We start from the raw sequence: 25,268 nt of genomic DNA on the forward strand, positions 1-25,268 counted from the left end.
CCACGCTTTCAATAAACCTGTTGATAGCTTGTACTGTAGGTACTGTCATTGCACAGTGTAACAGGTTGCTCATACAGTGAAATAATCATTGCTTTATCCTTATTATGAGATAACTCACAATTTTTTATTCCTTGGTGGCAGGAATGAGTCTCTATAAATGCAGACATGGGATTACCCCAAAATAAGCTGTATATTATCTTGTATTTACTGTATCTGTAAACAAAAAAATAACACTTTTATCTTTGCTTTTCCAATACTTTTGGAGGACTTTGCAATCAACCACCTTGCAGGTAATTGTGAGATGGCCACATGGTCACAGAAAAAAAAGAACCCATAATGGCAGGAAAAAATCTGTAGCAAAAAAATGTCCAGAGCACAATAAAACAAACCCAACACAAACAAGACTCCTCTCCCCGCCACCAGGGTTGGGTTTAAATACCCTAAACTCCACCCCCAGCTCCCTGTGACTGACAAACAACCCCTGTTTGAGCCAAGGGAGGGCCCAGCTCTGTAATCTGACAGAGAATGGAGGCACAACAAACAAGGACAGACTGAAACCTCATAGTTGAGACAAAACAGGACCATTGAACCACAAATGACAACCTCAAGAGACACCCGAGGAAGGCTCTTCAGCAGAAGAAGGCTCCACAGCTGAAACGTTGCATTTCCTTTCTCCTCTTTTAGCATGGAATAAACCTATTACTTGCTCCTTTGCAACCTCATGAGACGCCATGGAATAAAGGCCAGCACTGCCTGATTAATAGAAGTATTTTATAAAATACAGAGTGAAAAAGGGTAATTACACCTCCTGTGAATGTGTATTGAGTGAATGAATGGGCCTACCTGTCATCGACACCAGGATGTCAGGTGATTCCACAGAGTATGATGTCTTGCTTTTCTGACATTTTAATGTATAATTAACTCTGCACTTAAAATGTCCTTCATCATGAGTGCTGTTTTTCTGGTTGTGTAATATTAGTCCATTTCTGAAATACACAACATTTTGAATTGAGGGAAAACCACAAGTGTGGTTAGGGTTATGTCGCACAGCACAGCTTAGATTCCCAGTGCTTCCTTTGCTTAAGGGCTGTGGACTAACTCTCAAAATGACATCTCCACCTGTAGAAACAAATGACAAACAATTTAGCTTAGCGGAAATGCGCAGTATTGAAAATAAAATAAATTGGTAGAATCTGAAATGATTGTAAAAAAATTAAATGTCCTACAGATAACACCCTATTTCATGTGAGTCATACTGTAGCATGGGTTGCACATTCTGTACATACTGCATTGCACATATTAAGATTCCATAAACAGTATTTATTAGTTTACCTTGTACACTCCACAGTTTTGTATACATTTGTACAGTAAAAAATCGATCCAGTGGATATCATTTGACCTATCTAGCACAGTTGGTACAGGTAGATACTGTAGTTGGATTTTTTTGTGTTGTCTTTCAACCTAGCTATACACTTTGTTTGCTTGTTTCCACTTCTCTTCTTGGATTCCCTTTATGCTTCACAGGGTTTGTGTTGTGCTTCTCCTGCACTTCTGGTAACTTCTGACTGATTCCCCGTCTTCCCTCCATCTTCTTCCCTGGGCTGGAGATATCTGACATGCCTCATGTCACAGCCTCTGATGTCCGCTGTGGTCTCACCATACTATAGGTACTTCTCTGAGCAAGACGTTAGAGCTTATATGGTCTTGGCAGCAGCTCTAGTCATACCAAATTTCCCCACAGCTGCCACTCAGATGAGTGGGGTCCTTCTACCATAAACACCAGCTTAATAAATCCAGTGCAGTAGCCCTATCTCTGGTTGGCACTGTGCAGGAATTTCAATCTAAATTGATGCAATTGGAGGTGATATTAGATCCAGGCTGGACATTTTAACCCCCATGTACAAAAGATTATGTCCAAAGTTGTCTCTGACTATAGCTGAAAAACTAGGCACCAGCAGCCATATCACACTGCAACTCACAACTGGCAACCCACTGAAGCTAAGCAGGTGTGAGCCTGGTCAGTACCTGGATGGGAGACCTCCTGGGGAAAAACTAAGGTTGCTGCTGGAAGAGGTGTTAGTGGGGCCAGCAGGTGGTGCTCACCCTGCGGTCCATGTGGGTCCTAATGCCCCAGTATAGTGATGGAGAAACTATACTGTAAACAGGTAATGTAAAACCGAGGTTCTGACTCTCTGTACTCATTAAAAATCCCAGGCTGTTTCTTGAAAAAAGTAGGGGTGTAACCCCAGTGTCCTGGCAAAACTTCCCATTGGCCCTTACCAATCATGGCCTCCTAATAATCCCCCTCTTTGAACTGGCTTCATCACTCTGCTCTCCTCCCCACTGAGAGCTAATGGTGAGTGTTCTGGCGCACTATGGCTGCCATTGCACATTGGTGGTGGTGGAGGGGATCCCCATTACCTGTAAAGTGCTTTCAGTGGAGTGTCCAGAAAAGTGCTATATAAATGTAAGAAATTATTATGAGTCAACCCATTTTTCTAGAATTGTACACCCACAGTGAACAAACTTCATGTCCAGAATTCGGCAGCCAGAATCCTGAAATGGTTATGTGCAAGTGATCACATTACTCCTGTACTGGAGTCCTTCAAAATCCTCGTGCTCACTTATAAAACTCTGAATGGCTTGGATAGAAACTTGTCTTTATACTATGGGTGTCAGGGTCTTCTCAAAGCTGTGGAATTCTATCCCCAAGGATATCAGAAAGCCACCTCCCTTAAGCATTTGGAATCCAACACTTCTTATTCAGAAGGGCTTTTACTTAATTAATTTACATCTTACAACACACTCAAAACCCATGCTTTTTGTACTAACTTTGTATCTCCTGTCATTTTTTTTCTCTGAGCTTTAGGTGCTTTTAGAACCTACTTTTAAAGGTGCTGTATAAAATAAAGTATGTTATTATAAACGCCAGTCCCAAAGTCAAATCAATGGAATGGGGCACTTGCAGTCTCCCTCCATGCATTGCCATCCTCCTTATCCATCACTCTGATTCCTGCTTCCTTCCTGAGCTTCTCTGCACCCTGGAGTGTGTACATCTTCTACTAGACTAGATTTTAAATTATGAAGAATTACTTTGGCAGCATAATTATTCCCATTAAGCCAAATTAATTAAGCCTAATTAATGGATCACATTAGGAAATCATATTAGACTCTAACATTTGTTTCTTCAAGAACAAATCATATAAGATAAGATCACTTTATTGGCCATATTCAATTTCTTGCATTAGGAAAAAGTCTTTTCACATACCCCAGCTTGCTCTCTATGAGACACACAGACAGGGAGAGAAGCTTGGGGTCAGAGCACAGGGTCAACCATTGTACAGCACCCCTGGAGCAGCTGGGGCTTTCTCAGGGGCCCAACAGAGTAGGATTCCTCTGCCAGCCACAGGACTTGAACCAGTAACCTTTCAGCCATAGGCTCAGAACACTGTCTGTGTGAAGTTTGTATGTCCTCTCTGTGTTCATATGGGTTTCCTTCAGGTGCACCGGTTTCCTCCCACATTCCAAAGACATACTGGTAGCTTTGGCCCTTGTATGAGTGTGTGCATGATTGCGTCTGTGTTTTTCCTGCGATGGACTGGCGTCCTGTCCAGGGTGTATCCTGCCTTGCCTGTTGCTTGCCAAGATAGGCTCTAGTGCAACCCGGTATCATCAATTTCCCTACGGGATTAATAAAGTATTATCTCTCTATCAGGTAAAGCAGTTAGAAAATAAATGGATGGACTTACTGTACACAGTAATATTGAGGGTGTTGCTGCACTCTCCTGATTCAGATTCACACCAGTACTTTCCACTGTGGGACACAGAGGGGGATATGAAAGAGCACTTCTGAATATTTTCCAAGCTGTATGCAGTACAAGCCGTTTCTACTTTTCCATCTTTTTTTCGTTTTATTGTCCATTTTGCTGGATCCCTCTGCATGACACATTTCAGGAAAAATGTCTCTTCAGTAAAAAACTGTGTCCAGCCAGTCTCTGTGGTCAGTATAGTCCTCTGAGCATCTGAAAGAGATAACACAAAACTAACACCTGCATCAAGATTCACAGCTTCTTAAAAATCTTAAAGGTGTTATCCTTGCAGCTGCAGGGGTATTGCAGAGTAAGCTAACATTACTATGGCAACATATAGAATCTTTACTCAACTGTCAGTTTGCTGGCTGTCATGATAACACAATCACACAGGAAGTCTGTTCCACCTGTGCTGTGCTGTGTCTACATCTGCACTATTAGGGATCACGCCATTTAAAATCTGTCTTGTCTTTACTCAGGGCTCTGTTATATAGTTTGCTCTGAGCCTTAGTTTAGTTCCCTAGATCTTGTGTTCCTTACTTTTGCTTCACCTTGAATTCTTTATCCTTGCTTTACTCAGACTTTGGTCTCCTGGATTTGCTCCTTTGTGTTGTGGACCATGATCCCTTTGCCAAAGAACTTGGCCATGTTTCTGAAAACTACTCTGGACTGTTTTCCTGCTCATCACCACTCCGCCCATTTCCCCTGCCAACTCTGAAGTTCACCTCACCACCTACGAACTGTTGCTTTACTCTAGTACAAGCAGCAGTATTTAAAACGACACATTGAAATAGAGTAGCCACAGGGCCCCCAAATCCAGTCATTTTCTTTAGTGTTGTTTCTACACTGAAAGTTAATAAAGCAGAAATAAAACACTAATCTTTTCCTAAACTGATATACAATTTTCACTTATTTAACTTATTTAATTGGTTATCATTTGATATTCATCTTTAAAACAAATATATTGTCATAACATAGAGGAACTCTCCCTAATCAAATTGGTAATTCTAATTGGTTTGTCTTACTTTCTGAGTGTGGACTCTACAAAATATATTTATATTAATTAGACAAGAAATTCTTGATGTATAAAAAATAAAATATACACTTCTTATTGCTTAGGGCAGCAGTGTGGTCAGCATTGCTGCCTTGCAGCATTGAGGTACTGTATTAAATTCCTGTGGTGCTATATGTGTACTATGCATTTTATATATATATATCCCCTTAATTGAACAAAACCTTCCTTTTTAAAATGTAATGTGTTCTTAATCTATAGAAAAAATCAATTAACGGTAACTTGTAGACTGACTGGATTAGACCTTTCCAAAATAAAAAGTGCTCTGTTGTATGAGATAACTTGCATATTATGTGGGTTAACCATATACAGTATAATGTATGAAGGGCTCCACTTTTAGATTACAGCCTTTGATGATATCTTTATGAGCAACTCACTTAGTCATGGGTATATATTTATAGTTCAATATTTATGGGATCAAGGAAAATACATCAGACTGTGCTTGTAAGTATGAAATGTCTGCTGCTTCCTTACCTTGAGATAGTCCAGGGAAGAGGGCTGCAGAGAGCACTGAAACACATTGAATAAAACCTCAATTAAAGTTTAAATAATATTAATAACAATATAATATTTTTCAAAAGTGGTTTCTCAGAATTGCTTTATAGAAAAAAATGAAAAAAATGTACAATGAGAGGGGACAGCAGAATTACACAGCTACAATGAGGGTTTGTAATACAGTAGGAAAGCAAAGGGGGACACAGTGTCATGGTCCACGAGAGACTTCCGGCTCCATCTGCCACATGTCAATAAAGTTTACTATAATCCTGGAGGAGGGGCTTGCTCTCAGCGTGCACTCCCAGAGGTTTCCTGACAGTTAAATTAGTTTTTTCCTCCCCCCTGTGCTGTGAGGCTTATTCTACATGAGGTACTTGCACGGTCGACATTCAGCCCCTAGATGGTGCTCCACTTCTTTCCTATTCCTAGTTCAATGTGATTATTCATGTCCTTCCGGTGTGTCTGGTTTCCGATTCCTATTTAGTGCCTGTGTCTCCAGTGTTCCTTGCTCAGCATTAGCATACGGATGTCACGAGGCCCTTCTAGCACCAGGTTGCCCCACATCCATGTCCTGAGGGCATAGGCCTCATCCCCAACATCGCCTGACCCCCTGAGCCTGGAGCAAACCTCTGTGTTTGTCCCGTTTTTGCAGCTACGCATAGGGTCTCTACTGCTCTTCTGTTCATTCCACGACTGGCCTTTCCAGCATCCGTGACACATAGAACCTGTTAAATATAAAACCTTCTAAGGAAGAAGGTTTTGAGTTTAGATTTGAATGAGCTACAGGGAAGGTGGCTCTATGATATCCTTAGGGATAGAATTCCAGAGCTTTGGGGCTCAGCAGGAGAAGCCCTGTCACCCATAGAGTGTAGATGGACTAGGGGGACAGACAGGAGACCAGAATTATATGAACGAAGGTTGCAAGGTGAGGAATAGTATGACAGTAACTCAGATAGTGCAGAGCCTTATAGTTATAGAAATGATAATTTAGAACATGTGATCTTAATAGTTGACGGAGTGGGAACATGTAAATACTGAAATGTAGAGGTCCCAGTATCGAGCCCTGAGGAACACCACACTTAGCGAGTCCAATTTCAGAACTGAAACTGCCAAGAGATACAAAGTGACAGTGATCAGTGTGGTAAGACTTAAACCATTTAAGTAAACCTGAAAACACAACCTATACATTTTTTTAATTAAACTGCTGTGAAGGAAGAGAACATCCTTTTTTCATTTTGGCTCCTTCTTTCCAGTAAAACAGGAAACTGCAAAAATCTCTTTCACTAGAGATACTGGTGTGGACACAATTGACAATTGAGGAGAACAATTTAAGCCAAACAAGACTGTGACGATGTGTGTACATATTTTCACCAGTAAAAAGTCAACGCCCCGGGTGAGGGGACAGAAGCACTGGTGTGAGGTTAGCAGGGACAAAAACATAAGAGAGTGTACCCCTGTGCCTTGTGACCTCCAGACTGGGCTTACCCTATTTAACGGGGTACAGCCTGGGAAGAAAAGAACTGCCAGCACAGCAGCAACCAGACTGGACTGACCCTATTTGGTGGCGTCCAGTCTGGTAGAGCAGGGCGCGTAAGGCAAAAACAAAACAAAAACTTAGTGCGTGAAAAAAGGTGTGTGTGTGTGCTTGCCACGGTGAAAATACAAGATGGGACAGGCAAAAAGAAAAGAAAAAGACCTGCCATACACAGGTGCAATCCCCTCCGGGACTGTTGGTGTACAACTCCCCCTTCCGAGGGTGTCCCTGCTTGTCCCTTCCGGGGGGCATCTAGGGTGCCTTTATAGGACCCTCACAGCTGTTGCTCATCATCTAAAAGCCGAGACAGCTGTGACTACAAAGGCAAGGCGTTGCCCTTCTAACAGAGCTCTGCCCCCACACTGGGCCCCGTGTAATGCCACACTTGTCAGCACAAGAAATCACTGGACAGTCAATAAAGAATGAACAACAATCTTGTACATGTCTTTCAAAACTCTGAAGACAACGTTTAATAATACTAAGAAGAATTCCTTAGACTTATATAAGTGCTTTTCTGGACACTCCACTCAAAGCGCTTGGAGTGATTGTCTCCAAGGTAATGGGAACTCCCCTTCACCAACAATAATGTGCAATCCCCACTTGGATGATGCAACGGCTGTAAAGCATTTTGAGAGTGTCAAAAAAGAGCTATATAAGTCTAAGGAATTATTATTATCATTATTATTATATTGTCTCCAAGATAGATCAGAACAAGGTTCTCCTACAGTACATGACAAGCTAAATGGAAGAGTATGGATATGGTGTTTGTTTTCTCTGTTACTTTTCCTCTGTCCTTCTTCTCCCTCTTCTCTCATTATTTTTGCTGTATTCTGTTTTATTCTGTTAATTTTTATCTTTTATTATGATTAACCAGAGTAATTCACTAGCTTCTAAGCTCACCGATGGTTACAAACACCTCCAACAAAACCGCACACCTGGTTACATGGATTGCAACGGTACTGTTCTGCAATTAATCTATTCCCACAATGAGTACATTCAAGTGATCCTAATAAAGATGGTTAATGAGAACTACAAGTAGCTCAATGATATGAGTATTGGTAGCATAGAAAGTCATTAGCATCTCATGATCACCGCCTGGAATCAATTTAAAAATCACTCCCAGTCTGCTTCGAGGAACTGTTTGACATTTTCTTTGCTGAAACATCTAAATGTTCCTCTCTTTTTAAAAAGAATTAATTGAAACTTCTCAAGTGTGAGGAACATGTCCTGTGGACCAAAAGGAGAGGAGTGGGGGGAAAACAACTGTTTGCACACCTTCTAAGAAGAAAAATGGCCAATTTGGCCATGGCCAATTATTTCTCAGATATCATGAATTCCAGCAATACCACTTCACCTTCAGATTAATACTCCAAATGTAAACTTTCGTCAACAAGGCAAAGATTTTGTTCTATCCTGATGGAAAAAATATTTCTTCTATGTACCTTGTCGCATTATGCGGGGGCGTGCCCAGTGTGGAGACGGAGCTCTGGTAGAAGGGCAACGCCTCCCCTTTGTAGTCCCAGCTGTCTTTTTTAACTCACCAAATTTTTCTTTTGGCCTTACGTGCCCTGCTCTACCAGACTTGACCCCACTAAACAGGGTAAGTCCAGCCTGGAGGTCACGAGGCACAGCAATACACTTTCTTTTTGCCTTTTGTTAATTTTTTCACCTCTTTTTGTATTATTTTTGGTCCCTGCTAACCTCACACCAGTGCTACCGTACCCTCGGCCGGGGCATTGACTTTTAATGGTGCTCACCATGGCATCTCTCCCATCACACTGTTACACAATAGTAGAAGTCACTCTGTAGGAGGGGTCTACAACCTATGGCAGACGTTGCCATTACTTGCATGTGCAATAGCTTTCTAAGCCACAAAGCAATCAAGTTAAAAAAACTACAAAAACCATATCAGACTGTTCTATAATTCCCTCCAAAATGCTCTTTGGGGTGGAAAACATGATTCACTTGGTTTATTTATTGCATTCTCTTTTGCAGGGCTAGCTTATTGATTTCATAGGAAAACACGCAATCTGTGCTGCTGATAACATTTGTCACACTTAAGTGTAACGTCAAACATATTGGAAAATATGGTGGTTGCTAAGATGTTTATGTTAAGTTAAATGTTTTCTCATTTCAGTCCTTTTGGAGAGATGAAAACAGATTTGTTGCATAGAGGCAGTTCATTAATGAACCCAGAGTGTCAGCTCTGCCCTCACCCAAGATCTCAAACAAACACTTGCACTTACAGGGTCCTGAGCCCTGGTCCTTAGTCCAGAAGAGGATTTGAGAAGGGAGAATTGAGGGGCAGTTATAGTCATTGTTGTACCACGAGTCCTGTGTAATGGGTAGATTGATATACTGTAATAAATAGCACTGTAAGAAGACGTTATGTGGGAAAACTGCCCTATCTGGCCTGTGGGTGGTGGTCTGGTGCTCCTGGAGATATTGGCATAAGTGTCAGTCAACTACAAAGCTAAAGCAGTTCCTGCATTAAATATCCGTATCAGAAACGGAGCCAAACAGGTGCACTAATGTGAATTAAATTAAATCATGTCAGCTGTCACGAAACAGTTCTTTCCGGCTCTGTGCAGACGACACGATCCGGAATTGTGAAGATACACTGGGTAAAGACATGCAGGAGAGGGTCTGGAGACAGGGGAGCGCGTCCAAGTTGAGCAGGCGTCCTGGGGAAAGTGAATCCAGGACGAACAAACAAATAAAGCCCAAACGGAGTTCAAAACAGAAGAGTAGATTCCAAAGCCAGGAGATCCATCCAGGGAATAAAAGCATGAACCGAGTCGGAACCAGCGGGACGGAGAATCGGGAACAGAAGGTTAAAACCATAACGGAGCCAGACGCCGCAAGGCCCCCCAAGTTCTCACAAAACGAGATTCAATGAACAACCAGGAGTGGCGTCTGCTTTTAAGGGGGAACGGAAATACGGAACAGGTGCAGGTAATGGGAGAAAACAAGGAAGGGCTGGAGCGCCTTTAAGAGGCGGGGTTAGTGATCGTGACATCAGCAGCTCCAGGAAAGGATTAAAAGGGCGTAAATAGCGCAGGAAGAAGTGAGAAGACCAGAATCTCAGGTAATTTGAGAGCAAACAAGCAAACAAGCAAACAAGCAAACAAGCAAACAAGCAAACAAGCAAACAAGCAAACAAGCAAACAAGCCCTCTCTTGTGATTAGTGATTGATAACTTTAAGTAGAAAAATAAATTCCTGTTTGTTCACCATCAGTTTAAGAGAGAGACTTATTCCGGAGTGGGATATTTTTTGGGATAAATCACAATTACTGTAGCTTTTTTTTTCCTCTGGTATTTGGGCCTCTGTTGCAGACAGAGTTCTATGTTCTAGAAGGCAGGTTCCCTGAAACTCACAGGTTTGTAACTATGTGGAGATGGTAATAGTGAATATTTTGTGAATGTATTTGTAACCTACAATGAAAAATATTTGTTGTTTGTCTGCCCATCAGTTATTACTTCATTGCTACACTGTGCCATTGAATTTAAGAAAGCATGTGATGTCACAATTTATTCCATGTCCCAATTTATTATGGGAAATGCAGTGTACAATTGTTTTTATGGGAAAACTTAAATAATGATGTATGTTAAGTAGTAGCTTCACATATGTTGCACTCAATCATATCAGCTACTGTATAATCTTGAACTGATTGAATGTACTGCCCAAATCTAAACGGAATACTTCAGTTAATTGGACCACTGTGCTTCACATTATTAATATTACTGTGGTCTTACATTTTATATACTCTATAACCTGTTTATCATTAATTCAATGATTAAGCTGTTTGCAATGGATAGGTTGCAAGGCCATGTGATCTCATGGATTGACATTAACACAGGAAACTGTGTGTGTCTGATATTCATGAAACACTTGAGTAATCACAGCAGACAGTTGTGTGGAAATTAAAAATTGAAACGGCATTTGAAAATGTAACACTGTGGTTAAATGAAGAATGCTTTTCACATTCATGGAATAGTGCTATCTTTGCTGATGCATTTCCTCTGCGGATGGAAAATTTACTGATATCTATAGAACAGGAAGCCCTTGACGGGGGAGGTTGTTACCACATGATTTTAAAAAGCATGTCAAACTTAACAACAGCAAAACTTACTTAACGCTGAGAGCTCAACCTTGAGGTATATTTCAAACAAGATTTAATAAAACTGTTCTTTTTTTTAACTTGAGTAACTGAGCCATTATCTACAGGTTTTGGTCTTAAACAGTATTTTGTTCATTTTGTCAAGTTAATGTGAGGCTTATCATATTGTTTAATATTGGATCTGCCTCAGTAGACTTAGTAGATGAGTGGAGATCTTAAACTCTGATGTGGGGAGGAATGATTAGGGATCTATACCCTCAGTCTGTTAGGGGTTCATGTGTGCAATGTGTATCCTTCTCTGGTATCCTTTAGCTAGCTAGATATTATGCTTTACCCTAATTGCTCCAGTCAGCCCAGCTGGGTAACATGATTGTTTGAAGTTAACCAAAAGGGAATGAAACCAGCACATTCAAAAGTCCTATAATACCATTTCACCTTATGCTGCAATAAAAGAGGCAAACTGTCAGTTACTGTGAGTAAAAGGTTTTCTCACCTTTTTTATCGCATAATTTTTTCCTAGGTTCAGAGAGACTATTTTTTTCATAGCTCTTTGCCCTTTTAGCAGAAACTGCTATGAAATAACAAATGTTTACTGATGTAAAAGCAAATTCAAACAGTGCTTTAAAAATTCATGTAGGGTAGTTTAATACCATAGAAAAAACAGAATTCCAAATCCCAGGAAACGCACAAACTCCTTTTAGGATAGGTAAATAGGTAATTTCCTAATTACCTTACATAGATATACACATGACCCTGTTTGCTATGGAATGGATCATTGAACTAAAGATCACATAACATACGTTATGCACACAATGACAAGTAAGAGGAAATTAAAACTTAATATCGGTAAATTATACAAATGCTCATGGACTATAATCTGCACATGGTTATGATTCTTATTGAATCAAAACGTATACAAATAAGCTAAGTAACAAAAATGATAGTAAATGCATGTACATGAAATATGAACAAGTTCTTCAGACCTGTTTAAAGTTAAAAGATTAAAAAGTGAATATTATTTTGGGTGGATTTATCCCTGGTTATGCTCCTTTCCCATAGAAATTAATCTGATTTCAGCAGTGTTCAAAACACTAGTTGTTTGGTTCTTACCTGCAAGTCGGAGATCACAAAGCATCCTGACAACTGTTTGAGTTGCCTCATTCAGTTTTACATTCAGTTTTCTAAACTACAGATCGATTCAATTAAACATTTCTGTACAAGTTATTTCGTGATGTTAGTTATTTGTTTTTAAGTCTGTAAGAAAGATCACACAGCTGGCATTTCAGCATTTCTAATCGGGAACCAGATTTTTTTTAAAAGATGAAAATGCTATGAGAACTTTAAACTTGCAGTTTGTTGCTGTGCAACAAAATTGATTTAAAAGTCATCAACCCCTTATTATCTATCACAGGGAATGTGGAGAAAATGCAAGTATCTAGGACAAAAAAATAATAAAGATATCATCTTGAGAAAGACTATTAATAAAATCACGTTTAGTGCACATTACTATGATTAATATACGTAACAGTGTTAGTGATAAGGATGACCAAAATGCTCTGTTTGCATAGATTTTTCTAGAATTATAGTACTAGTAAATGGATTTAGCTCATTGTTTCAGAGATTTGGTTGGTAAACTATTCTAATAAAATTTACTCTAATGAGCCTTCTGTTTAAAAAAACACCTAAAAATGATAACATGTTGCAGGGAAAACCATAAAGACCACAAGGCTGAGGCATGTTCCTCGGTGAGTGACTTGACTAGCATAAAACACTTAGCACCCTTTAATTCACACAGATTTAGAACATTTTTCAGATTATTCAAACTTTTAAAATTGTTTGTATACCAAAAAGATCAAATCACAGCTTGTTAAAGATACTAACGTTATCCAAACCAACTTGTATTCGAAACAATTCAAATAACAATTCAAATAATATTACAGTTACGTACTGAAGGGTGATAGAACCAAAAGCTTAAAATATCTAGTTTCTGGTTTTATTTAATTAATACTAATATTCATATTTTGCAGCAACATAAAACAGGGACTAGCATACGCCAAATACTTACACATCAAAAGCATAGCTTGCACCTCCATGTTCCTGGTTTACGAGGGTACAAAGTGCTTTAAAAAAAGACTACGCCCTTAATAAGATGAGTAGTAAGAAAATAAAGATATCAATCTGTTTCTGAGTGTTTTGAACTTTTTTTTTTCATTTGCTTTGACCCTCAGACGAGGGCATAATTTTTATTTTCGCGAGGAACGTGACTTTTTATTCTCGTCCTTTAAGCCTCGATACAATTAAAGAACAGATCTCTAAACTGGGGTATTGATCTGAGGCCGCCGCAATGCCGGACCAGAGTCATTCCTGTCGTTGAACCCTGTTAGAAGAGTGCATGGAGTTTTCTGCATTTGGGGTTGTCTGTTTGATCATGTTCGAGAGGCACATTTTGGCCATCAGAACAAGATGGCAAAGGCTTGAGCTCCGCACCAGCTTTCCCTTGCATGTCAGTGACCCTCTGGTTAGACAAAGAAAATAATCAGCAGGGGACAAAGTCAGTTTAAAACTGGCAAAGCAGGTTTATAAAGATACATGTTTTGCTCCGGTATGTTGTTTGATGCATAAAATAAAAATGTTAAAAACAGAATTAGAACATATGAATGATTAAAAGTAAGTAGACGTTTTACAGGGAGACACTTGGGGTTAGGACTGCATATCTCCAGGAGGGGTGGGGGAAACCACGCAGTTGCCAAGGTAACGAAGAAATGTAAAGTAACAGGAACTGTGTTACAACTAGGTTTTCCCTAAAAAGGTTTTCCCTTTTATTTTAGAGTTACTAGTTTGGGAATTGCTCTTTCTGTACATTAAAGTTTTTTAGTTGTATATCACGGTGTTGACCCCAGTCACTCACATTACAATATACTGTACTTAAATCGGATCTCCTTGTAATCTCAGTTCAAGACACAAATTACATGTTTTTCAGCATGATCCTTTCATTCTTTTCAGAGAACTTCATCTAATTCTAATCTAATTGTGGTAATGAAACTAGAGATTAACTTACTTATTTACATGTACTATACCTTAAAGGCTCATATTTTGTTTTAGTCATACATCTTTTTGTTTGCATTGGTTACTATAGGAATCAAGTACAGTATTGTGTACTTTTCTGCTGAACCAGAGGAGGGTTGATCAGACAGCTGAGTTCCACTGCTAAACTCCATCTAAGGGTAATCCGTATAGACCCGGCCTATCTGTCCACACCTCCAACATGTCCCCCCTCCCACAGAAATCTCTTTCAATTCCCTTCTTCATTTAGATGAAGTTTCTCCTTCGTGTTCAATTGAGCATCTCACAATTTCTCATTTGACAGGCTGGTACATTATGGACAGCCTTCTGTAGTTCACCCGTTAGGAAATGTGCCAACTGCAAATCCATTCTTTACTTGACCACACAACGCCCTGGCAGTTTTTACAGATACCTCAAGAAAGACCTCTAGGTCATCATCTAGACTCATCTTGTGCTTTCAGAGTGCGGATCTGACATGACCGCTTGATAGTAGGAACTCTGTAAGATTGACCCTGTCAGCAGCTTGATTGACTGCAAGAGTATCTGTGTATTCTTGGTGTTGGGCTTGGAGCTGTTGATGGGTACGTAGCTCTCCATCTTGCATTCAAGATAATCGCTGCACAAATGGGTCTACAGGTCTGTCAAGAGGTTTCTAGATTTCAGCACTACTGTGATCACCCTGGTTCAGAAATCCTACCATCACATCAAGAAACATAGCACTAATGTGCCGTTTATTGAAGGAGAGACAGCAGCTATTCATCATACTAAAGAAAAAGTAATACACTTTGTATTGGATGCTTACCAATCACAGGTTAAGATAAACTAGATAAATAAAGTACTATGATGGACTGGCGCCTGTCCAGGGTGTACTTTGCCTTGTGCCCATTGCTTGCTGGGATAGGCTCTGATTCCCCTGCGAGCCTGAATTGGAAGAAGCAGCTAGAAAATGAATGGATGGATGACTAAGGTACTGTACAAAATAACCCTCCTGCAGGTCTCACCAGTCTTTTCTTTAGTAGGATTGCACCTGGTCGGAGTGTCTTTCCCTGTTTTGCTTCAGCAGCTGTTTTCACCACCTCCCTCTCCTAGAACAGCAAAAAAACCTTTCAAATCAATTTCTCTCATTATTTTTAACTGTCATTTTTTTCTCCCTAATGAGCCAATTCTTGTCATCTGCATCTCCTTGTTTCTACTTTCTGACTCCTTCCTTATATTACATTGTAAACACATCATTACATTATGTGTACTGTAGGTACTGCAATAAAACACAAGTCCACGTGTTTGACACACATATCATTACATGCTTTTGAAATGGTTGATTTAATGTTACACAGCATATGTATTGATCATGGTACAGGATCGGTACATTTTATTTCTGCATTTCCCTTTACACATTCCATTCTTAATAACCTAATTTGTATTTTAAACTAGCATTTCCTAGTCCAAGAGAAAAAAAACATTTAATTTCTACCTGCTGAAGGGAGTAATGGCTATAGTGACAAAAAAACACCAAAAATGTATTTTGATTTGCATGGATGTAGACTTACTGTGGAAGATATTGCTGAATTTTCACTGTTATGACAATTGTCCAAAATACAATGAAAAATGAGCATCTAATCATTTTAATACTAGTACAGAAAATTCCACATTAAGTGCTTGTGCACATTTAGTTTACTGTATATGTGTATTAAGTAGGTTTGTGAACAGAGAGGCAATTTTAAATTATTTATTGAAATAAATGAAATACCTATATGATTATAGTTTAAAATGATAGAAAAAGATCATTTCTCTAATTGGGATTTTAAATGTTAAAAGTTAAGCAATATTTACATTACAAAATGCAATGGTCAAAGAACAGAGTCACATGTGACCTCTCCTTTGAGTGGCTGGACTGTGGCCTAAACTGCAGTGCACTGGACTGACTCCTGTATTTGGAAATGCAGGATCACTACAGACGGATTAGCTTGCACTGAACAGACTGGTAAATATTACGGTTTGGTTGTGGTCGTCTTCAATAATGAGCTGCTGTTTGCTAACAATGTTAATGACAACGGATGTTGTATTCTAGCATAGAACATTGTTATTTGTGTTTATTTTAATCCAGAATCAAAGGGTTTTGTTTGATTAAGACAGAAGTAAAAAATAGACAAGATTTCCAAGGTGAGCAGAAGTGCTAGGAGTTTTTCTTTTAACGATTTACTGTCACTTAGAAAGTAATTATTTAGTTTGCTTTATGGTACAGGAGGTCAGCAGGGGGGCATGGTGTTCAGCATTTCTGCTTCCCAGCCCTGGGGCTCTGGGTTCAGTTCTGGACCTGGGGTACAATCTGTGTGGAGTTTGTGCTGTATGTTCTCACTGTGTTTGTGTGGGTTTCCTCTGGGTTCTCTGGTTTTCTACAACAGTTCAAAGACACACAGGTTATTGACTTCTTTACATTTGTCCCTGGCTTGTGTGTCTATGTGTATCCTGTAATGGACTGGAGTCCCATCCAGGTTGTAACATGCTTTCCACCCGTTACTTGCTGGGTTAGGATGTAGCTCAGGATGTTTCATTTTTTATGAAATTAAATATGTGAAATAAGATACAGAGATGAATGGATAAGATAACAAAAAGTAGAAATTCACAATTATACAGAGATTAATTGATCAGATGACAAGAAATAGAATTCACAATTAGAAAGGCAATATATACACAAAGTGAAACACACTATGCAGACAAAGCCATTTCATAATTTGTACCAAACAGTTTCTTTCTTAGCTGTGTTCTCTGCAATGAATTCTTGATCAGACTCTCCTTCCCTCTGCAAATACAAGAAGCATGAGTTGCCCAACCAAGCTAGAGTTGCTTTGCTTGATCCCTAGCACCAATCCGGGTGTCACGGATGTCGGAAAGGGCAAGCCATGAAATGATCAGGAGAGCTGTAGAGACCCTATGCGTAGCGGCAAGAAGGGGCATAGCCCAAGCTCAGGAGGTCAGACGATGGCGGGTAGAAACCAATGCCCGCAGGCCACGGAAGAGACGACCTGGTGCTGGACGGGTCTCAAGACATCCAAAACCTCAATGCTGAGTGAGGAGGAAAAGGTGACCTGGAAATATATGGCCCCACACAAAGAAACACCAGAAGGACAAGAAAAGCACAGGGAAACTAGGAACAGGACAGAGAAGGAGCGCCCTCTAGCTGTAGAGAGCGTGATACCAGGTGTTTCTTCTGTGGTAGACTGGAGCAGACCTGCTGGCTTCAAATTGGTGATGCGGGCAGGTCTAACATTCATAATATTTCTCAACATGACCCTGCACATAGATGGCCAGTACATCACTTCTAAGATGCAAATAAGGGTCCCCAGATTAATTTTCTTCTATTGACTAAAAATATTCTTTTTATTTCCAGTTTTTCAAAGTCTCAGAACTCTTTCGCCTTTTCTGTTAAGGGGCACTTTTCTGTTGACCAAATCCTGTTCTATGACACAAGTGCCAGATGGGCTGAATGGCTTCCCTTTGTCTGTAAACATGTTTATTGTACAGAGAATACACAATTAAGAAAGATCATTTACAATTTAGAGAAATTGGAAGAAAAAGATTAAGAATTAAAGGCCATGTACATGTTTCCAGGCAAGATTTAATACCAACAGAAATTTCTCACATTTCTAAGACGGTCAGAAAGAATATTACAAAATGAGAAGCTAACACTGAAAAAGCATGAGCTCCTAATGTACAATCTAATGGAGCCAATTTAATGGAGTGAGTCAACTCTAAATGAATGAAGTGAGTGGACAAATGCTGACCAGATATTAGGAACTGGATATAGAGTGAAGAAGAGAGAGCAGTTGTTTTCTAAATGTCTGGGTCACTCTGAGCTGCAGCTAATTGTACTTCAATACTTTTTTTGACTTGTAGAATGAATCATACCCCTATTTCGAATAAGTACAGAACCACAAATATTGACAGACTGCATAAAACCTTCTCAACAAACTCAGGGAATTTGCCCTTTGATCCACAAACCTTTGTTTACACAGTTAACATGGAATTCTTTCTTTTTGTATGTGTGTGCCGACTGTTGATCAGCAGTTTCCAAAATGCCAGATTGAACACCACAAACATAGAGATACTTTTGTTTAAGTACAAGTGTTTTCAATCTGTGCTGCCTTAATGACAGTTGTACTTCAACAAAAGTAGTTTGATGGCTGTGGTGTTCAGTCTGGCATTTTGGAAACTGCTGATCTACTTTATAACTCTTCAATAATAAATATATTGAAACATCTGTTTTATTGATCATTGGAATTTTTATGTTTGACTTTTTAACAATATGTGCTAGCTTTGGATATACAGGAGAGAAAACAAACATGAAATGAGAGACCATGCTTTTACAAAGCTGACCTTGCTGAACTGCCTAATGTAAAACAACTTTGAGGTCAGCAATTATTATTTTATTTTTGGCTGTGGTACATACTGTTTATACACTGCTGTGTGAACGGGGCCTCCAAAATGACTTTATTTTACGTTTGTAACAACACCTCCAGATTCAGTTGTCAAAGCTGGTACCCTGTCTGTGTTCAAACCAATGTCTAATGTTTCTTCAGCTGTGGTGTGAGGTTTATAAAGCTTCATAAAACAAAATAATCTCTCTCTTATCTTAAAATAACTTTCCTATTTTTTTTAAGTTTGTCTTCAAATCAAAAATATGTGTAGCTTGAAGCTCCATTTCAATTTACAGTATTTTAATCAATCCTTCAAAGTGGTGCAAATGAACAAAAGTAGTAATCTCTTGTCAAATTGCAAAGAATAGTATAATGCTTTTTAAAGGTTTATGATTTGAGAAATGCCTCCTAAATAGAAAAAAAATATGGTTATTGCTGATACTAAAAAAGAAAAACAAAAGGATTAGTTCATTATGCTTTATGGTAGTTTGGTGACTCAGGTGCATACAGTAGTTGCTGTTTCTTGTTAATCAGCATGTAAAAAGTCACTTATTTTCACCAAGAGGTAATTACTGCATTTAAGGAAAATCCAGTACTTACTTCTTGGGAGTCTGCCTTGACAACAGTACCAATGGTCAGTATGAGGTAAGTGCCACAGCTATCCAATAAGACCCTAGCTCCTTGTCACCATGCATTTCTAGTTGTTCTACAAGGAAGCACTGATGGAGTAAAAAGTTGTGTTTTATTGCATTTTATTTTTGTTGGATACTGTGAGAGCACCACCTCATAAGGACCACATTCCCCAGATTCCTCTGGGGGAATGGGCTGCTGTTCTGTCACCTGACACGTTGCAGGAAGCCAATTGGTCAGATTAACTTAAAAAAACAGTCAAGTCACGTTTTCAGCATCAGTTGTCAATTTTCTGTATTTTAGTTCTCTAAATCACATTACCAAGAGTTCAGTAGCAATAAGGTAAAAAAGTAAGTTCAAGTTCATGTTTATTTGTCATTCCAGCCATATACAAGTATACAGTGTAACGAAATATTGTTCCTCCTTGTCCACGGTGCAAATACAGATGGGACAGACAGGACACTGACATAGACATTGTAGACAGGATACGCATTGTGCAAAGTGCAGATGTGCAAATTACAAGGTAAATACATAATACAATGTACACAACACACTGTGGGGATTTAAACCCTGTTTCTGGAATTGGAGTGATTCCAGAGTGTTGAGGAGCCGGACAGCCTGCGGAAAGAAGCTGTTACCGAGTCTGGTTGAGCTAGCGCGTACACTGCGATATCTTTTCCCAGGTGGTAGGAGGGCAAAGAGTTTATACAGTAGGAGGAGGAGGGGTCATCTACTATACTAAGATGCTAGTTTGTCTCATTGTCTAATTTTCTAGTTCCCTGGGAGTTCGATGCTTTCTGTCTCAGTTTGTTTATTATGAGATAAATCAGCTCACTTCATTAACCCCTGATTTCTCTATTAGGTGCAAAATGTGCACTGATGTACGCTTTGTATCTGACACCGGTCTAAGCTGATTTTGTCATTAGACAAACAGTGTGTCAAGTGTGACTTCTATTGAAAGCTACAGCCTGACCCAGTTAACAGGTGGTGAATTATTTTAATTTAGTCTGAAGGTGGTTAAAATTGCAGTTCCATAAGGTGCATCTGGGCTAGTCAGGTGGTCAAGATGATGCAAGTTGTAGGGATATTTTTCCTTAATGCATAGTTTCTTAAGGAATAAAAGGAAAACATTCTGGGAAGGAGCACCAACGTTGTGGTTTGTGATCATGGTTGTGTCAGTGTACCTCACCTCTGTGATTCTGTCTCTATACTTTTTGCTTTCTGTTTGTTTTTGATATGTATGACTAATGTTTCGACAATGTCCTCGAATAATAATTTGGGCTAAACTCTCCTAATATGTTTACTGTCTACAGTACATCATCTTGGGAAGGAGAACTAGGTACATGTGACATTGCATTTCATTAGAGAATATGTTAGTCAATAATATTAATAACATACTGTACTTGACAGCCACCTATTCTGAAATAAATAAATTAAAAGACATTTTAGTTTAGGATTTAGTGGGATTTTTCCATTTTTCTATTGGGATAAAAAAATAGTAAAATGGGGGATGTGTACATATTTGAAAATGTCTTGGAAAAATGCCTTTGCTTCTGTAACGAACAGACATACCCGCCTTGAGTCAATTGTTTTTTTATATCCTGTCAAGGAAACTCAGTTCCATATACCAGAGGATCAGTACAGATTGGACCATTTCCTACAAGCCAAGGAGTGGAAAAATCACAACTGGTCATCACAGATCAAATGGGTATACTGTAGCAAAATGATACATACCTCTAAATGTATAGATAAAAACTTCAGCTGCAAGGAAATCTGCAGGATCTTCTACCAGATACACAACACACTTTCTTGATTAACATTATTAAAACCATAATATGCAAACTGATTTATACTGAATAATAACAGTATATATATATACACTGTACGTATTTATTTATGACTGAATAATAGACTGATTTCAGGGTATTAATTCTGAAGGACGTTATATCCTAATTGTGGGAAATAAAATAAGAAATTAATAAAACAATATCTATTTTACCTAGTTACGTATTTTGCTCACTCAACATATACAGTATTAGCAGCTAATATTTGCTGTTCTGACAACATTTTATTGACCATACAAAATAGGTTCATTGTGAGCCTTGAATATGATTGTATTTTATTCCTTTTCTCAGATTCCCACAGAATGGTGCAGCACTATGTTTTCCTTGTTTTAGTTTTTTTGCTGTCCCTCGCCTGGTTTTCAACTGCTCATGAGATCCCAACTCTCACCACTTTGGAAGAGTTAAACCAGACGGAGTTTGGACACCATTTTCCTCGCCATGGCTTGAAGCTCCTGCACTGGTTTGTACAGAGTGCAATAAAGACAGACAATGAAAATGTGGACATGGTTTTTGATCCTCGAATGAGGCTTTTTGGTTTCCATGAGTACCATAATCACCAGCTCCGACTACCACTCCTGAACAACAGCCTTTCTTATCAAGTTGTGGGAGACCTGGACACCCAGAATCACCCAGGGGCCCGGGCCTTACCTTGGTACATCAAACAGGATTATCTCTATGTCAGGAGTCAGTACTTCTCAGTGTCGGAGCTTCAGAAGGCAAACTGTGAGCGTTTGATAATCTCCTTTGATTCTACTGACTGGGGAGTAAAGGCAGTCTATCTTATCGACATATCTTCCCCAGCTGCCATTCAACAGCTCAGCAATGCTCTCCTTGCTGAAATACAGTCCCACACCTTGGAAAGTTTTTTGAACTTTTTCAGTTTTGATCTCCGTTACTGTGCCACGGGGAAAGACTCTGAAAGTGAAACATGTTCGGAATTGTTCTCTAAGGGCACAAGGCTGGAAGTCAAGACAAACAGCAATGGGCATGCACAAATGACTTGGAGCCACCTGCCCTGGGCCGAGAATGACCAGTGGGTGGGCCTGTACGCAGACGACAGCAAAAGCAATGGCGATCGCCTGGCGTGGCACAATGTAAGCACACAAAGAGGTGTCTTCCAAACTGCAGTGGACATGAATCCTGGTCTGCAAATACGTCTGCTCAAAGACAAGACACATTCACTGTTCAATGGGGAGGAGCTGGATGAGGCTTGTAGGGAAACCCCAAAACAAATCCCAGGTTTCAAGGCTTATCTACAACTCTACACCGAGAATGGCTATGCTTGTGCTAGGCTCTACATCGACAAGTCCTTTACAAATTGGAGGGAGCGGCTCCATAATGCCTGGATCGGGTTCTATTCTTCAAAGTTTGATCACTCGAAGAAATACAGGAATTTTCAGTGGGTGTCAAAATTTTGGGAAGACAAAGATCTTCATCCTTATGTGGTCCTAAGAGAAAATTGCTGGGGAGGGCGGTTGTCCTGGGGGGTCCAAGCACGTTTCTTCCCGAATAAATCATACAATGACGTGGTGCGTACGCCACATTGGAAGTGCTAAGCAGAAAAACACAACTGAACCAGATGTTTTAGTCCTTTTTTAATTTCTAGATACGTGTTACAAACTAAAAAAAAATATTTTATATGAGGGTTCCTTTCACAATCTGAAGCTCCCTTTTGGCTGATTTAAAGAACACAGCACTTCAAATTTCCACCGAACTCCAGAAAAGGATATTCAAGATATTCAAGATGGCAAACCTCCCATTCCTTAGTTACCTAGTTACTGTAGGTGTTTTGTAGGTGAAGTACACCAAGTACTATACTAATTATAAAAATCAGTGTCATTATATGTATCAGCAAATGATTCTGCAACCAAATGGAGAGGAATAATTAAAGACCCTCTAAACCCTCATTCCTCAGTCATTTTCACTTGCATAAATTTTTAAATTATTATTATATTAACATCATATTACAGGCTTAGGAATGTGAAATCATACATGTTTATGGAGGGTTTTTAAAATAAATCCTTGACATGACTGCTTATACAAATTAAATCAAATTAAATTTAGCATCAGAATGCAAGTATATACAGTAACTCTGATCAATCTGATTACAAGACAAGCACAAATCATCCAAAACCCTACAAGTTAACTGGGCAATTAGTAAGGACTTTGTATTGGAATCACTTTTAATACTTTACATAAACAAGACAGTCATCCTACACACAATAAAGCTTTATTCCATGCTGAAAAGAGAGGAAAAGAAACACAACATTTCAGCCTCAGGTGTGACACACCCGATGAAGCTCCACACCCGAAATGGAATGGCATGGAATAAACCTTTAATTAAAATCCAGTCTCTGTGGGAGCAGTCCAGTATCTCCTATCTCTAAAACCAGCTTCAATAAGAGACATGGTGTGCTTCCATCTATCACAGTGAATAAACTTTGTTCTTCTGTGCTCTGATATCCTCTTCGGTTCCAGCCATCCTGAACTATAAGGTCCGTCATGTCCCCCCTCCACCCTGTTTGCCTCTGGGCCCAGTTTTGAGTAAGGGGAGGAAGACAATGCTAAGGCCTTCCTCTGCTAATCTAGAGTCTCTTGTGTCTGAGTTCTAATGTATGTCTAAGGCAGAAATCTGTGTCCCCTTAAATTCTTCCCTCTCCAATGATCTGAGTCCTCCTGACTGGGTGAATCCCCCCTAGCAAGGATCAGGACTTTTTCTCTGAGCTAGCTGCCTGGGGCTCATTGATGGACTGGCTGCGTATATGATGATGCACTGTCTGTTCCTATTCTGGAGCGCAGCCTTCTCGGTCTGGAGCTCGGCTAGGTGTCTACCAAAGGACACATCAAACATTATGGAGACGCTGATCATTCGGTGCAGAATTAAAGTCAATATAGTCCATGACACTTGTAGTCCCCACACTCATTTTTGTTCAGTCTGTGATAGTTAAAATATTGTGCTTCAAAATGGAAAGTTCAGAAGCAGGCTTGGTGATGGAGAATGTTGAGATGTGCCTAAATTTATTTTGGCCTACCCAAATTAATTCTGTCACGGATGTGGGAAGGGACGAACCGTGGAATGGCAGGAGAGTGTAAAAGACCCGATGCGTAGCGGCGAGACGGGGGTTAGCCCGGGCTGAGCTGTTCAGGAAATGCTGTATAGAAACCTGTGCTCTCAGGTAGCAGAATTTGGGTGACCTGGTGCTAGGCGGGTCTCAGGACTTCCGAACGTCAATGCTGAGCGAAGGCAAATGAAAGCCCCGAAATATATACCCCCAGAGAGAGAGAAACACCGGAAGGACAGCAAAGCACCGGAAACAAGAGACAGGGCAGAGTAGGAGTGCCCTATGGCTGCAGAGGGTGTGACAAAGTAAAAACATATTTTCTGCTTTAGTCACAATTGAATTAATACACTGTTGTGCTTTTATTTTTTTCTGATTGACCTGTCACATTGAAATGACAATTAACATCTACAGTACCTGGACATGTTTTCTGAAATTTACACGTATTAATTTGTCCTAATTTAATAGATTAGCAGAAGAATTTTACTAGTTTGCAGAAAGTTGGCAGTAGGGGAAAAGGTCAGTGTAAAGATAAAAAAAATATAAAAGTATAAAATATTTCACTTAGCATTAAAACCAAATGATGTTTTTGGGTAATCTTAAATTTGTATTTTTTTCAGGTTTAAATGTAATTTAAAAAATCTAAACATAAATATATTAAAATGAATCAAATTATTTTTGCATTTGTATTTTTGTTCTCGATGAAAACTAAAACTAATCTTATTTTCTACCACTTCAGTGGTATACTGTATATTGTTTTGTTCCTGCATTATATGCAATACATGTATCTGCTTTTGGCCTAATAAAAAGCAAATTTTTCAAATCAAATCAAAGTTTATTTATCAAATGCACAACAATACAGCGTACAGCAGTAGTTGCTTGCAATGAAATGTCTTTTTCTGCGAGCTCACAAAAATTACAAGAATCACAAAAATCACAAAATTGAGGTTACAGTTTTGAAATTGAATAAAACTCAATGTGAGTAGAGCTGTTATGTGTCCATGGTGTATGCAATATATACATGTAGTGCAGTGTCCATGTAGCCATTACAGGTGATTTGCTTAGGAGCTACAGGTTGGCTATTTAGCAGTCTTATTGCCTGGAAGTAGAAGCTGTTCCGTAGTCTGTTGGACTTGGACCGAATGCTTTGGTACCGTTTACCAGACGGTAGGAGGGAAAACAGTTTGTGACTGGGATGTCCTTGAGAATGGACCTGGCCTTCTTC

The 25,268-nt window shown here is 39.4% G+C and overlaps 2 protein-coding genes across 4 annotated transcripts in view; one reads left to right on the forward strand and one right to left on the reverse strand.

Annotated features, from left to right (window-relative positions):
• The window catches only part of LOC107079967 (low affinity immunoglobulin gamma Fc region receptor III-A-like), a 36,059-nt gene extending 22,894 nt beyond the window's left edge, over nt 1-13,165 (reverse strand). The window contains exons 1-4 of the mRNA XM_069184304.1: nt 13,098-13,165; nt 5,356-5,391; nt 3,750-4,022; nt 844-1,119 (exon numbers count right to left, since the gene is read on the reverse strand). Coding sequence (XP_069040405.1) covers nt 844-1,119; nt 3,750-4,022; nt 5,356-5,391; nt 13,098-13,125 — 613 coding nt within the window. The 5' untranslated portion in view covers nt 13,126-13,165. The remainder of the gene's footprint in view (nt 1-843; nt 1,120-3,749; nt 4,023-5,355; nt 5,392-13,097) is intronic.
• Nucleotides 13,166-15,009: 1,844 nt separating this feature from the next.
• On the forward strand, nt 15,010-24,902 carry LOC107079964 (uncharacterized). Of its 3 annotated transcripts, none has more exons than XM_069184402.1 (3): nt 15,010-15,062; nt 20,750-20,848; nt 21,276-24,899. In XM_069184402.1, exons 2-3 carry the CDS (start codon nt 20,845-20,847, stop codon nt 22,538-22,540), a joined length of 1,269 nt encoding a protein of 422 aa, XP_069040503.1. In that variant the 5' UTR covers nt 15,010-15,062; nt 20,750-20,844; the 3' UTR covers nt 22,541-24,899. The 3 variants fall into 3 exon arrangements, with proteins under 3 accessions (XP_069040503.1, XP_015223381.1, XP_015223382.1); XM_015367895.2 differs by lacking the exon at nt 15,010-15,062 and adding an exon at nt 15,991-16,076 and having other exon boundaries at nt 21,276-24,898; XM_015367896.2 differs by lacking the exons at nt 15,010-15,062; nt 20,750-20,848 and adding an exon at nt 16,004-16,076 and having other exon boundaries at nt 21,276-24,902.
• The last annotated feature ends 366 nt before the right edge of the window (nt 24,903-25,268 follow it).

This window comes from Lepisosteus oculatus, chromosome 26 (genome assembly GCF_040954835.1).
Source record: "Lepisosteus oculatus isolate fLepOcu1 chromosome 26, fLepOcu1.hap2, whole genome shotgun sequence".
In the NCBI taxonomy this organism is placed as follows: Eukaryota; Metazoa; Chordata; class Actinopteri; order Semionotiformes; family Lepisosteidae; genus Lepisosteus; species Lepisosteus oculatus.